This window comes from Andrena cerasifolii, chromosome 16 (assembly GCF_050908995.1).
Source record: "Andrena cerasifolii isolate SP2316 chromosome 16, iyAndCera1_principal, whole genome shotgun sequence".
NCBI lineage: Eukaryota > Metazoa > Arthropoda > Insecta > Hymenoptera > Andrenidae > Andrena > Andrena cerasifolii.
The window spans coordinates 4,744,094-4,758,092 of record NC_135133.1 but is presented as its reverse complement, the minus strand read 5'-3'; the positions used below and the strand labels follow the sequence as shown (position 1 = coordinate 4,758,092).

General features: G+C 49.7%; 2 protein-coding genes across 4 annotated transcripts in view; one reads left to right on the top strand and one right to left on the bottom strand.

Annotated features, from left to right (window-relative positions):
* The first annotated feature begins 55 nt into the window (after window positions 1-55).
* LOC143377719 (uncharacterized) lies at window positions 56-1,381 on the top strand. The gene is made up of 3 exons (XM_076829352.1): window positions 56-403; window positions 485-553; window positions 691-1,381. Exons 1-3 carry the CDS (start codon window positions 353-355, stop codon window positions 1,234-1,236), a joined length of 666 nt encoding a protein of 221 aa, XP_076685467.1. The 5' UTR covers window positions 56-352; the 3' UTR covers window positions 1,237-1,381.
* A 53-nt stretch (window positions 1,382-1,434) lies between these two features.
* Sulf1 (Extracellular sulfatase Sulf1) overlaps window positions 1,435-13,999 on the bottom strand; it is a 60,840-nt gene continuing 48,275 nt past the window's right edge. Inside the window, exons 5-18 of one of the 3 annotated variants that reach the window (XM_076829345.1) lie at window positions 9,536-9,686; window positions 9,201-9,376; window positions 7,464-7,574; window positions 6,990-7,282; window positions 5,765-6,103; window positions 5,507-5,699; window positions 5,195-5,429; window positions 4,934-5,113; window positions 3,905-4,865; window positions 3,420-3,827; window positions 3,143-3,334; window positions 2,978-3,065; window positions 2,802-2,859; window positions 1,435-2,373 (exon numbers count right to left, since the gene is read on the bottom strand). In XM_076829345.1, the coding sequence (XP_076685460.1) occupies window positions 2,236-2,373; window positions 2,802-2,859; window positions 2,978-3,065; window positions 3,143-3,334; window positions 3,420-3,827; window positions 3,905-4,865; window positions 4,934-5,113; window positions 5,195-5,429; window positions 5,507-5,699; window positions 5,765-6,103; window positions 6,990-7,282; window positions 7,464-7,574; window positions 9,201-9,376; window positions 9,536-9,686 (3,523 nt within the window). In that variant the 3' untranslated portion in view covers window positions 1,435-2,235. Of the gene's footprint in view, window positions 2,374-2,801; window positions 2,860-2,977; window positions 3,066-3,142; window positions 3,335-3,419; window positions 3,828-3,904; window positions 4,866-4,933; window positions 5,114-5,194; window positions 5,437-5,506; window positions 5,700-5,764; window positions 6,104-6,989; window positions 7,283-7,463; window positions 7,575-9,200; window positions 9,377-9,535; window positions 9,687-13,999 lie in introns of all 3 variants that reach the window. The other 2 variants (XM_076829344.1, XM_076829346.1) reach the window with 2 other exon arrangements.

The following is a 13,999-nucleotide window of genomic DNA, read 5'->3' as shown; positions in this document are numbered from 1 at the left end:
TTAATGCAGTCGCGAGAGGAGGTATCCGTCGCATGTTGTACAAATAAACGTGTAACATCTTACCGCTTTTGTCTTCCAAATATGCAAAAGATTCGTGGTATATTCAGTTATTATTAACAAACGTTCGACACAAGCCGAAACTTTTCAACTGACCGGAAGCGCCGTAAGTGGTTTCCTTGTGAACCAATCATACCTTCGCGCCAAAATCTTATTTCCCTCTGGTGGCTGCACTGGGTGGCAACTCGAGTTTCAAATACTTTCGAAATTCCCGCGCATTCCGGCGTTTAAACTGTAACAGCTTTGCGGTCGTGTGGTGTTCTTTCCTCAGTGAAAATCCAAAAAGTGTGCGATAATGCCGCAAGAACTGAATGTTTTGCATTGTTCCTCGTGTAAAATGTATCAGGTAATTGCCAGACATATTATCCATTAAAATCACAGCTGTGGCGAATAATTTCTAATACATTATTTGCTGCCTGTTTTCCAGGTCCACATAGTGAAGAAGGCAAAAGAATGGCAATGCAAAGTGTGCAACGTAAAGCAGTTCGTCGGGCGGGTGAGTTTATAACTATTTACTAGATAAAAATGTTATTCACTGAATTTCCGTGATAATATGAAATAAAGGGTAATTCTTGGTGTAGTCGGATGAATTAGTGGAGGTGTTAGGTAGTAGCGGACGTTTCAAATTTCTAGGTTTTTTTCCAAGGGTCAGGGAAAGATTGTCGCGTGCAGGTTCAAAAATTAAATGCCATGAAAGCATACAGAAACGAAGGTAATGCATCTTTTGAAATGGGCGATGATGCGAATCGTAGTAGCTATCGCGATGACTGTTCCGATCGACAGCCTAGATCAGATATAGCTGAAAACAAATGGGCAAAATATTTGGGTACCCCTAAACAAACCCAATGTCGCGCGTCCGATACTTCAGACGATACGAATGATTGTTCCGAAGAGTATCGTGATTCTGTGTGCCAATATAATGAGATGGAACATGAATACTCGCAGAACGATTATACCATCGTTAATCCTTATTGCGGAAATGATCTTGAAGAGGACTTCAGTTTCGATAATAGGGATAAGGATGATGATTTTAAAATTGGAGATAATGTCGATGCTACGCCAAGTAGCGATAGCATTGGCGAGAAGGATGATTCTCGTGGCAAGAATGTAACCGAGATAAAAGATGCGAGAAGTATTTTTGATGATAACGAAGATTTTGATGTTGCCATTGACTTTTAATTTTCTTAAACGAACTAAAAATATTACTTACGAGGATTAATTGTTTCCCACAGAATTCCATATCTTCTATGTATTTGAACTATAAAGAAGTACGAAAAATATAAAGTTAACGATTACTGACTATCATTTATTCTCGTGCCCTCGCTTTAGCGCTGAAATGAATGATATATAGTGTCGTTCGTTTAATATTAGTTATCATTTGGACAGTATTTACTTGTTTATTTCGAATGATTTCAATACATTGCTTTAGTTTGAAAATCTTGAAGATACTCTCAGAATACTAACTGAGAACCTAGGTCATAACACAGACATATACTTGTAAAAAAATAAAATGCTAATGGAGACGATCATTTAGCTCTTGTATGTAAACAATATATAGTTTATGTGAGGAAAGATTTGATATTGTCTAAAACTTCTTTTTACATCCGATGAAGCAACTGCGTAATATTTAGTGAATCCCCGAATTGATGTTAAACACATAGATCCATCAGCATTTCATTTCGTGTAACAGAGATTGTTGGGTGTAGCGATCACAAAAGATCCCGTACTGTTTCTATCAGGATAGGAGATCGCACAGAGTAAATGGCGCTAAAAGTTCCTTTAGTTTCATAGAAGTATATACAGTCTTAGCATACCTTTAGACAGTGGCTGGATTTACTTTTTGTCAATGACGTTAATAGAGATTGGCTGTCATGATTGTAAGAGATTTTGTGGCAGTACGTTGTAAGAGCATTTTGACTCTGCAATCTGTTGTCGCTTAAGGGCAATAGAGAAATCAAACGAACGGCAGCGTCGGTGGGATAAAAGTTCGGCGGTTGTACGAATATATAGGGATTGCTGCGAGAAAGGGAAATAGGCGTTTGGCAGAATGATGCTTGCTATTGTGTTCGTTCATTCGTTGTGCGTATCAGTCCATAGTCGCGAGTCCCCGAATTCGAGCTGCCCTAATGCGATAGACGAATACTTAAATGCTTCCCTTCTCCTCGGACAGTCTATTGTCTAGAAAGCTACTGGGTATCGGTTATTCACTTCGCGAGGAAGCATCGTTACTAGCCACGCGACAATCAAGGTCTCGGTATTGCCCTGAATCTCATTAGGCAGCTGTCGATACAAGTTATTCGCTCCTCGTACAAAGACCTAAAGAGACGAGAGTAAATAAATTATTATAAAAAATATCTGCTATTAAGTAAAAAAAGGATCGTCGTTTAGATCGTTTTCTCATTCCTCTTTACGTGCTCTAACGAAACGCATATAATACAACGCGGGACTTGCTCGCCGACCAGTCGCAATAATCGTATTATATTCGCGTGAAAAGTAGCATTAAAAATATGCACGGGCGCGCACCAGACCGTGGACGTCTAATGGAATCAAAAACGCTGTCGATTAAATATCACGTTTCCGTTCATCAATTAAATATCACTAAATAAATTACGTCGTTAAATGCATCCGCGGAAAATTAATATACATCTAAGGCAATGCGTCGCGCATCCATCCTCGGCAATAGGTTCGATGGGGGAACGAAATGGCCCAGGTCAGTACTGATGTCTGTGCCGCCGAAAGTTCACCTCGTCCTGGTGATGTCGCCAACTGCTTTGCCAGCTTCTGCTGCGTCTGTTCCAAACACTGTTCAACAGGAAACAGGCGCGTTAAACAAAACGACAATCGGGCCCTAAATAATAATCACGTTCATCGTTCCATCGACATATCGTGGGCATTGTCAGGCTGTTCGAGGGCTACTTACTTTTGCAACTTTTTTCGTCTCTTATTAGGCGGACTACCAAGTTCACTTTCACGAATAATTTGCAAAGCTGACGGTACAAACATATCCTCTATGGAAATGAACAACATGAAATAAACAAGATGAATGACGCCTTAATCTATCGCGTATCAGGCGACGGACACCTACCGAACGTGTTGGCGTATTTCCTCTTCGAGATCAATCTCTGGTGCTGCTGCGGCTGCGGCAGTGCCTCCCTCGCGCCCCCGACGGTACAGTCCCTTGTACCTTTGCAGCCCTTCAGGTGCTCCAATTGATCGTGGAGATAAGATCTCTCCGCGGTCGTCAGGGAGAACACTCTATTCCATTGTTCGAACGGATCTGAATGAAGAGAAAGGGTCGTGTCACTGATTCCCATCAGTCCGTTCCAAGGAACGCGTACCGAGGATGCAAAGGACACACTCACCGATCCTCAGATTATAATAAGTGACCAAACCGGTAGTGAACTCGCAGTAGAGGAAATTATGCGTCGCGTTAATGGTACGGATGCACGAGTAGGTGTTGTTATTGGCGTTCATACAGAAACAGAATGGCCCCGCGCTCCATAAGGGAGCGGTGCGCCAGTGGTCGTTATCGTGCTCGAAGCAGTTCATCTTTTCTGTCAAACATTCCTTCTCGAGCTTGGTCTTCTTCCTCAGCTTCCTCTCCTTCTTCTTCAGTCGCTCTTCCTTCAGTCTTCTCCTCTCCTCCCTGGCGATCTCCTTCTCGTCCTTCTTGGTAAACGAGTCAGGCTCGCAGTAGCACTTGTGGCGGGCTTCTAAGGGGCTGTTCAGCATCGGTGGCAGCCGCCGATTGCTCGCTATATCTATCACTTCTGTCGTGAAAAAGAGAACGGATAAATCCATGCTCCCGCATCAGCAATTCCCAATGCATGTACTATCGTTCACCAACCTTGCCTGTTCTTCCTATCAGGGGACTCCAAAATAGTCACGTCTATCCTAGAAGGCCCAAGATTCCCCGTGGTCCTATTCTTCTGCACCTTTGGGTACTTCCTCGTCGGGCTAACTGTAACCGGAGTCGTCATGGCTGTCGTAGCCACAGTGGTAAGCAGCGACACCGTTCTGGATCGGCTTTCGGTGGTGGTTCTGGAGATCATGGGAGTCGTCCTTTCCGACTCTGTCGATTCTGACAAGCCAGAGGTCTCTGACTCTGTCGATGCTGTTCGCGCATCTGTCCCCATTGTAGTCTCCTTGGTGAAGCCACTCGTAGTCCCAGTACTGCTGGACGACTCCCTCTGAATCGTCGTTTCTTTCACCGCGGTGGTTGGGAGAGTCGTGTACCTAGTCTGGTGGTACTGATGCCTCTGACTAGGCACCGTGCTTTGCGTGGTCACGGTGGTTTCCACGGTTTCGGTCACGTTAACTGTCGGCACTTCGTCGTGGACGCTATTCGTGAACAGCGTATTGTTTCTGCGGTGATGGTGCACCTTCCTGCGCCTTTGAGGCTTGTCGTCCTCCACTTCCGTCCGATTGCTGGGCGAGTCCTTTACCTTCTGACGGCGGGGGAGCTTCTTCGGCTTGGTGGTCATCGACAACGTCGTTGCTGCCGTTTCTGTCGTAGTGATCGATTCGGTATCGGTGCTGTCCACGAGGGTAACGGTAGATCTGGGTTTCTCCGTGGTCTCCGTGGTCTCAGGTCTGTGTTCTGTGACCTCCTTCGTCTTCAAAGTGGAGCGGGCTGTAGTAGTGGTAGAATTAACAGTACTAGCGTGATCGTGCTTCTTGTGATGACGATTCACGTGGTTCTTTGAGGGATGGTGGTGTGGTTTGTGGGGATCTTTCGCATCCCCAGCAGCTTCCTCAGTGTCGGCGATGAAATGAGGTCGCTTGATCATCAAATGACGACGTATTTCCTGAAAGGGACACATTGGATAGGTAGTTCCTCGTCGAAATGAATAAAACAGCTATCTCTGGGACTCACTTTCAGAGTTTCCAGCTGCATCCTCATCTCTCGTATCTGCTGCTCGATTTCTCGCCTCGAAATGCGCCATTCGTTCGGGTCCTGGTACACAGTTTCCGAACAATTCACTCCACCCTGCGGGAGCACCGAGCATTTTGGTGGTAACGTTCTACGCGTCTCTGACTGGCGAGCCTGCGTCTCCTGTACAGCGCAATAACAACTTTAGACACGATTAAATAACACTCACTCTACACTAACGATAATGCCCATAGTCAGGAGTACCTTCAAATCGTCCAACTCCTCCTCTATACTCTCCATGATCTTCGTAACATGTTCCACGGTGTCTTTCTTCGTGGTGCCTCTTCGTACCCTCCTGTGCCTCTTAACTACATCCTCAATATTCAGTCGACCCTTCACTGCCTTGTCCAAACTGGTATCAAAGTCCTCCATCGAGTAGTCGTAATCGTTCAAATTATCAAATTCCAGCTCCTCACCGTACGACGTCCGATTATCAATCCTATTCCCGACACACGCTTCCATGAGACACCTGTAGTTTATCACAGAAAGCATCGGTAGCTTCCTAAACCCTCTTACCTAGAAACCAAACTCGTATACTCCCTCCTCACGTCCTCCGCGAGACTGTTCAGCTCCTGAAAGAAGTCCTCGTCGTCCTCTTCGTCAATAGCGCGCCTGTCCCGGTCACCATCAAGGCTATCATCATCGTCCGCGTTGGTATCTCGATAAACATCTTCGCTTGCACCAGCTTTGCTTGACACGTCCCGCTTGCCTGAGAAAAATCATGAACGGTAATGATGAAGAATCACGAACGATTATGCAAAGCTCGGTGCTTACCTCTTCTAGCAAAGTATCTAGCCATGTCCGTGTATATCTCCCCCGGTCTCCTGTCCCTGCCGAAGCCGTACCGATGGCTATCGTAATCGTTCGACTCCAATCTGGTGTAGACCACCCCGTTAGGCGTGAAGCAAGCGCATTTCTTCGAAACCCTCGGCGGTGGCGCGGCGTACTTGCACTTATGCCTTCTCCATCGATGGCCATCTCTCTCGCAACGCCACTTCTGGCCCAGCACGCAATTCGCCTGGGCTTCTGGCCGCGAGCACTCGATCGCCAGTCGCTCGTGCTTCGTGGCGGGATGCACCGGATGCACTCTGTTGTCCAGATGCGGATCGGCGTCTGAAAAGGATCAGAGTTTCACGGTCACTCGCGACTATCCTCGCCACGGGCCTCGTTCCACTGGGAATATTAACTCCCGGCTCGCGGAACGACCTCGTTTATAGCCCGGCTGTTCCAAATGAGAACGAAAGTGACGCGGGGGCTTTATGAAGGGAGCACGGCCCAATAAAATGGGATTAACGGTGATCGCTGCGTAAATCCTGGCCGAAACCCCCGGGAGATTTATGCTCGAACCGGGGATTCCAGCCCCTTTTATCGCGATAATCCAGACCAGCTGAATGGGAATTCATTTTAGCTAACCGCGGGCTTCAATTATGGCCCCGAGACCCTCGGCGTAGCGCGAGCTCCGCGCTGCTTCTTTTGTGCCGCATTAATTTAAACTTTACGCCCCGGGATTCTATGGGAGACGCTCGCGAAACATCTATCAGAGTTCATCGTCGGACATCGAGTTTAATTCCGGGCGTAATCCTTCCTCCGGATGGCTTGATTTACTTAATTAGCCGCGATTATGACTCGCTGGCGTGAAATCGAAGTACACGCGGCATCCTCGGTTAAATTGTTCCACGACTCCGCGATCTTTCGACTCGCCTCAATTCCCAGAACTTGCCGGCAACGCTTAATCCCGTCGTCAACTCCGCGGATCTGTACTTAAGGTAATTTCTCCATTGAAAGATTGGGTCGTAACGCGAGATTGCGGCTCTCGAAGCGAAGAGTGGCTTTATTGCCGCGAAAAGGTCAGCGCGGCATCAGCGTAAAGCGTTACGGCTTCCTGGACGTAGAAATCTCGTTGGAGATGGAGGGAACCGTGTGCAATAAAGGGGTACAGGTTTACCGTTCGCTATTCCGTTTGGGAACGAGAAAAGAGGGGAAATAAAGGGGAAGCTACTTGAATCGTCGATGATCGAGTCCTCGAAGTCCTCGTCCTCGGAGATGTCCTGGTCGCTGCCGGTGTCGTTCTCCAGAAATCGATGCTCAGTCTCGTGCTCGATCTCCGGATCGGCTGTGTTGTCCTCTTCCTCTTCTGGCGTTGTGCTCGCGTGCTGTTTCGCAAGCGTGGCGTTCTGCCTCCTTGCCTCCCGCGCCTTCGACTCAGCGATCGATTCTGGGGTCTCGCGACGGCCAGAGGACTCGATCAGGAAAGTATCTGGCCACTTGAATTTCGACCTCCTTCCGTGCTTACTGCAACAGGGAACAGTTCTTTTTGAGATCCTCGATCTCACCTTGACTCCGCTCTTTCGCCCCGGTGGTTGATAGGGTATCTGGAAATGCTGGAATATCCTTGGCAGCCTTTGTGCGCCGAAAATTTGACGTTTAACGTACGACGCGGTTAACGGAGGAAAATTGGCAAAGAGTGACTCACTTCTGAAAAAGTTTCTTGAAAGAACGACCGTCCATCTGCGGCGGCGTCTCGACGCCGGCTATGTCCAGGAACGTCGGCGCCAAGTCGATGTTCAAAACTATGTCGTCCACGCTGCAACGTCATAGAGATGCTTTATTGTAATCCAATATCGGAGCACGTCCCCTTTCGGGGTAAACACCAGGCGGCGAATAAAGGCACGCTTTTCCGACATCTCACTTTCCCAAGTCTTCCCGTTTTGTCTTCCATTCATATCAGACTCTCACAACATCCCACGATTAAGGGGTCATGCCTAGTTGGCAGACGGGAAGGAACGTCATTTTCGGGAATATTTTGTGAAAAGTGTGATGTATGTTTCTTGGTACTATTTCCTTATTTTGGAAGTGCATATATTCAAACGAGAATACCCTTGATAATACCGTTTACCGATACCCCCTAGCAACTCCTCACATACATTTAGCGGCAGAACAAAAAAAAGACCAACGACGAAGCACCACCTACACAATCCCCCGAATGGGAGCACAGCTCCATTAAACGAAGCATCGACGACCTGAAAAATCGTAATCTTGAAAATCTGCCAGTGGCAATATGTCCGTCTCTCGGAGCCAAACAAGCTCGCCCTCTGACATTTTGTTCTGCCGCCAAAAGCAATGGCATTCGATGGTAGCTGCCTCCTCGCAGGAGGGTTGGATCGCCCTTATCACCCCTATCGCCCCCGTCCACGAGTCCTCAGACCTCGTCCCTACATCGCAATTTTTCGGATCGCGAGGCGGTCTCCCTCGGATAGAACCGCGGCGCCGTTTATTAAATCCCGATCCCGAGGGCGGAGGAAAAAGACGAGGAAGAGTGGACGCGGAAGTGTGCGCCGCGGGTGCCATTAATCTAACGGCGATGTTTATAACAGGCACATCCTCGCGCGGTTCAATTTATACGCGAATGGTCGCGGGCCCGCGTTCGCACGGTAGTTGGGCAAGCGATCGGTGTGGGCCGTCTCAGTTACCAGCTGTTTTTTCGTCGCCCGCTCGGGCCAGGCTGGATATAATTTATCGAGCTCTCGCGGCTGGCCGTGGCAGGCCACGGTACCGTAATTCCAGGAGACGGCCAGACAACAGCCACTTACGCGCGAGTGCTCTATTTATTGCCGTGAAATCTTACCGGGCGATGCGAGGGTGCGGAGGGATCGTATATACGTTTCACGCTGGCTAAACTGCGCATCGTTGCGGTTTAAATGCAACACGCGACCGCCACACGCTCATCGGCCGAAATTACCGCGCGCGCTTTTCCGCTCGCCCCCCTGTCCGCGGCAAATTTACGGGACGAGGGATTAGTGTACCTCCGCTCGTGTTAACGTACCGTGCAATCGTCCGTTGATCGTACAACAATGTCGAAGAGAGGCTCGTTGAGCAGGCTGGATGATTTAGATTGATCGCGCAAAATGGCGAGCTACGAAGCACGGGGAGGCTCGAAAACCTGGACGTTCAACGTCCCTGTAAATCCTGCCGTGCCAGTAAATCAATTTGACTAAATTGTATCCACCCGCGGCTGACGGTGACTATTCAACCGTCCACGTGACGTACAGCCTAACGCCTCTTCGCGTCACTTGACCGACCTCGGGATCGCTGATTTATTTGCGCTACTAGTTCTCCCTAGCGACTTTAACGATCGCTTCCGAGCACGGCGAGTCCGAGAAATCGAGAGTGAAGCTCATCCTACGCGGAATCCAAGTAATAATAAGCTTACATGGTGCCAGGCTCGATCCCAGGCCCTCTGATGAGGAACGGTACCCTCACGTCGGACTCGAATGGGTAACTCTTCCCTTTGATCAGCCCAAACTGGCCCAAATGGTACCCGTGGTCGGACGTGTATATTATGTACGTGTTGTCCAGTTCCCCCAGGTCCTTCAGTTCTTGGTAGATCTACGAGCACGGGCATGGTCATGAAAATAAATCGCCGTTTCGGCGAAGCGACCGTTCAGTCATTCCCTGACTCTTCGTCACGCGTTCGCGGCAAAAGATTGGATTAATATACACGAGTCTCCAGAAACGTGGTTGAAACCGTGCATGAATCATTCGTACCCTGTCCACTGCGTCGTCCACGCTCTGCAGAGTTTGGAGCCGCTTGGTCATCAGCAGATCCGTGAACTGCTTGTGGATCGGCTGCATCTTCTGCGTGACTTGGAGGATCCATTGTTTATCCGGGTTCGGCGCGTAATCGTAGGCGGGCGTGCTGGAACAAAAGTTTGAGGAATCTTTAGCAGGTTCTCCGAAGACATCCTAAAAAGTGGAATCTTCTTTGGGAGTATAAACAATACTGGCTCCGAGTAAAACTGGTTCAGGTGGTTGAAGGTTTATTCAGGGTTTGCGGTGCTCGGGGTACCGTTTTTGATATTAAATGATTATGGAGCATGTTCAATATTCCCGAACCTATTTTCTTGAAATACCACTTGATCCTAAGCGATAGACGGTGTCCAGGTCGATTCATCGAAATATCTGCCCCCATTAGCGACTAATTGCTAACTAGGATCCGGCTTCCCAAGCGCCGAAGAATCTCAGCCGATTAAGTGGCGCGGTGGCTGGAGTAACTAGGATTTAGGTGTGCGCACACAGTTCCCCGATTAGAATCCGAGCCGGCTAGGGGAAATTGAATTAATCTCGAGTGTCTAGCGAGACGCAAGTGTTCGATGCAACGGGAAAGGTGGAGCAAGGTGGACCCTCCAGACACACCGTGTCGTCTCCCTCCCTCCTCCTTTCTCGTCCTCTTTCTACCTAGCTCTCCACCAATTACGCGAGACACGAAATTACGGGTAATTGGCCCTTCACCTTCCTCCACGTCCTTCAGGAACGCTCGCCACGAACGTGGAGGATCTTTGTCTTATTGGCGGACCTTCGTACGGGATGCGGGAACAGGTTTACCGCTCCGTTCGTCCCGAGTTTCATAGAGAACCGGGCGGGGCCAGGGGTTGAAAATTCGAGGCGTCGAGCGTTCGCTATCGAACTCGGCAAGGAAACGGGGAACTGCTGCCAATTTTCAAAGGATTGCGAGATATTACGCAACTTAATACGTGACTTCTCATCTTCACCCGTGCAGCCAGCTCCACTTACCAGAGTCACTCCAATTCTACTTCATTGCACCACCAGCTTTCACTCCCACTTACTCATATTTCACGATCTTAGCACCACTCAGGCAACCCAACTCCTCCACGCTGATTAGAAAACAGGTCGTTTAATTAAAGCACGCTACCCTTCCTTCAAACATAAACGTATTCCGAGAAACGAAACAGAGACGCAAGCCAGCGCTGCAATTGAACGAGCGTTTCGCGTGCACCCTCGCCATCCCCGAGGAGTCTCGTGCCTCTTGCCCCGAAGGCTCGCCGATTCCCGTGAAAGTGGTGTATCAGGCGTCCAACGGAATCGTCGTGTAATTACGCGTCCTATAAATGACATTCTCGCGACGAACGGGCCACGGTTCGACTGAAATGAAAGAAGCTTTTGGACGCGCAGATTCAAGGAAATCGTTTCCGAATAACAGGCGTAATTCGTCGAAAGGACCCAGGCCAACGAGCGACGGCCGAAAAGTGCGAGCTTAGAAATGAGGGCGGGGGTGGCAGCGAGGGGAGAGGGCCTTAAAGAGGAACACAGTTCGCGTTAATTTCGCCGGATAGCCTTTTCGTCGGTTTCGTCACGGCTGCTGACGGGCGTAAAGCGGCTCGTTGCTTTATGCAAATTTAAAATAAAGCGCGCAATCTGACGGTGGCCCTCGAACGAAGAATACTCTTCCCGTCGACGCCACCTTCCCCCCCTTCGCTCGCCCCTGCGCCAGGGCGTATTTCGTCTGGACTCCTTAATTGCGGCCTATTCTGCGTACACCGGCTCGCCACGGCCACTTAACTTTCCCGCGAGACACTCCACGATTATATTTGCACCCAGACACGTGCCCCCGCGCCTTCCGCCTCCCACTGCATCTCTCTCTCTGGTTTGTCTCCTCCGAGGCCATCCCTTGCGCGGCATTCGAAATCGCGGCTGTCTGGATCCATTGGCATCGCTTGGGATTGATCGTGGACGCATGGATTCGACCTGCCTGTGCCCTTCGAGGCTTCAGGGCTTGCTGTATTTTGTAATTTAATAAGGGGTTGACTGAGTTTGTAGATTTCACGAGGTACTGGAAATGGAGACGTTTCAACGATCACGGGAATCATGATTCTGCAGTCACTTTCACCACCGTTCGACCAGTGGAGAGACGTGATATTCCGTTGTTCAGGTGCTACATTAGAGCTCGAATCACTGTCCTCCTTTCGAACGTCGATAGTAGTATTGTATTCTTCTGTTACGAACGCGGTGGAGTCAAATTCATCGTCACTTTCACCTCCACCGTCGATGTTCCGCGACTTCCTTCTTTCTCTCTTTGGGCAGCTGGACAGGAAAGCGAAGGCCTCTGCTTACTTTGTTATGCAATTTAGCTGGAGTCAATTGCACCACGAATGTTTGTCACTTTCAACGCTCCTCCCGAGCCCCGGGCGCGTCTAAAGACCTTCAATATCCTGCGACGTATTTTGCCCTCCCAGGGGTGACTGTTATGGAGACAAGTTTGCAAAGACGTTCCCGTTCGATGCAGACGGATATCGTGTACCGGGGGTAATCGATATTTGAGGGACTCCGAGTGCCTGTCAAGCACCCCCGAGTGCCGTAGCAGCAGGAAAGGAGGCCATGTAAAACGAAGAAAAATATAAGACCATGCCAGTAATAGCCTCCGCGGGAGACGAGCTTCCGAGCTTCTTTATCTTCTTTACGGCAACCGCAGTCTCGGTTTTCTTGATGGGGAAGAACGCCTGCACGTGACAGGGTACACGTGTCGACTCACAAGGAATCGATTGTCAAAGCGTCGTTAACACACTCGCATCGAATTGACAGTACAAATGATCCAGCTGTCTTCGTCCGAGTAGTTGGAGTACAGCTCGCGTTCAATTATTAACGATCACCTATCAAACCGATCCATTACTACCCGGGCTCTCTCTTCCGTTCTCCCTTCCCCCAGCCGCAGAGCCTCGACCAACGTCGCCCTCGATAGCCGAGAAACTCGGTGCAACCTCTGCCAGTGTCTTTGCTACTCGATCTATCCTCGATACACGCCCGTTCTGCCTCCCCGTGTTTACCCACGGCTCGTTAATCAATTCCACCCGTACGGGGCGCCCGTTATCGCGAGATCTACGCAGATCTAACGCTGCGAGCCGGCGTGATGCATGAACAAGCAGCACGCGATCGATCACGATCGCGCTTTCCTGAAAAATCCGCTGGCCCCGCGAATTCGATCGTGCGCTTTTAAATTTCTTTTCTCCCCGAAGAAACGAGAGCCCCTGGTGTCTCTGGCGGTAATCGTGGCATGAATTTCCCCCCGCTAATTACTCCCGACGATAAATCCCCATCATCCGCGATCGAAGGGGGCGATATTAAACGGGGGCTAGCGCGTCGGGAATTAAAAGAGCGCCCGCGGCGTTAAACGCGCGTTTAATACAAGCCAAATCTCTGATAAACTCGATTCTCCATGCGTTGCCCTCGTATTAGTCATGGTGAAAGGGCGCTGTCAAAATATGCGTGCGCTCGGTGGCCGCGATAACGGTGGCGTGAGTGTTCTCTGGCCCGTGTGCTTCATTGGGAGACGCGTTGTACGGCCATTAACGCGACCAGATTAGAGTAGATTGACCGTGTTAATCGCGGCGAACGTCGCGCGGCACGTGAATGGGATGACGAACCACCAGTTGACGCGATCGGCCGCCGATTTCGGCCACGGAAATTACCACTCGAAGAGCCTGGCCTTTTTCGAGCCCCCCAATGGTGAACGATTAAACGGAGCCGTTCAGTCGAATTCGATGGGATCGCTCTCAAGACTTCGTGTTCACTTCCAACTGGCGCTCCACCTTTGCCAGCGCTGAGATTTCAATCGAACGTGATCGATACCCTGAAATCCAAGCGTCGAGTCGCTTATCAGATGTTACATAAAGCGGGTAGGGATCCCGTGGCCGCTTGCAAAAGCAAATTGCAGGGAACACCGTTCCGTAAAACCGTGTCATTCTACCTGTCACAAAGGAATTACGCCGGGTATCTGTTACACGATCAACCCGCCGCCGTTCCATGTATCGAGCCTTATTAAATCACAATTATCCCGCTGCTAATTCACGGCAATTCCGCCGCCGGGCAAACCTGCGATTACGCGGCTCCAACGTGCGTCCACGTAAGTACCAACGATAATAACCGGCACGCGGAAGTATTCAAGCCCCCCGAGAAAAGAACGAAAGTAAAGAAATTGAATTCAACGCGCCACCGTTCGGAGCAGCTCCGCCATTGGCCGGGGGCTGGGAAAAAGGAGAAGCCCGATCGTGGAAACGAAGCAGGAGTCGTAAAACTGATTTCGCGCCATTTCGCGTCGCTTTAATCCTCTCAGCGGGCGAAAAAAAATATTAATTCGCCGGGCTGGCGACCCAGTGGGACCGCTGCTTAAGGGCGAAACGCTCGGTAAAAGCTTGGCGAACGCGCGTAAATTGCGCG

Coding starts and splice junctions, on each gene's coding strand:
- LOC143377719 (XM_076829352.1), top strand. CDS start 353: ATGCCGCAAGAACTGAATGTTTTGCATTGTTCCTCGTGTAAAATGTAT. Junction 404..484: donor CCTCGTGTAAAATGTATCAG/GTAATTGCCAGA, acceptor CCTGTTTTCCAG/GTCCACATAGTGAAGAAGGC. Junction 554..690: donor TAAAGCAGTTCGTCGGGCGG/GTGAGTTTATAA, acceptor TCAAATTTCTAG/GTTTTTTTCCAAGGGTCAGG.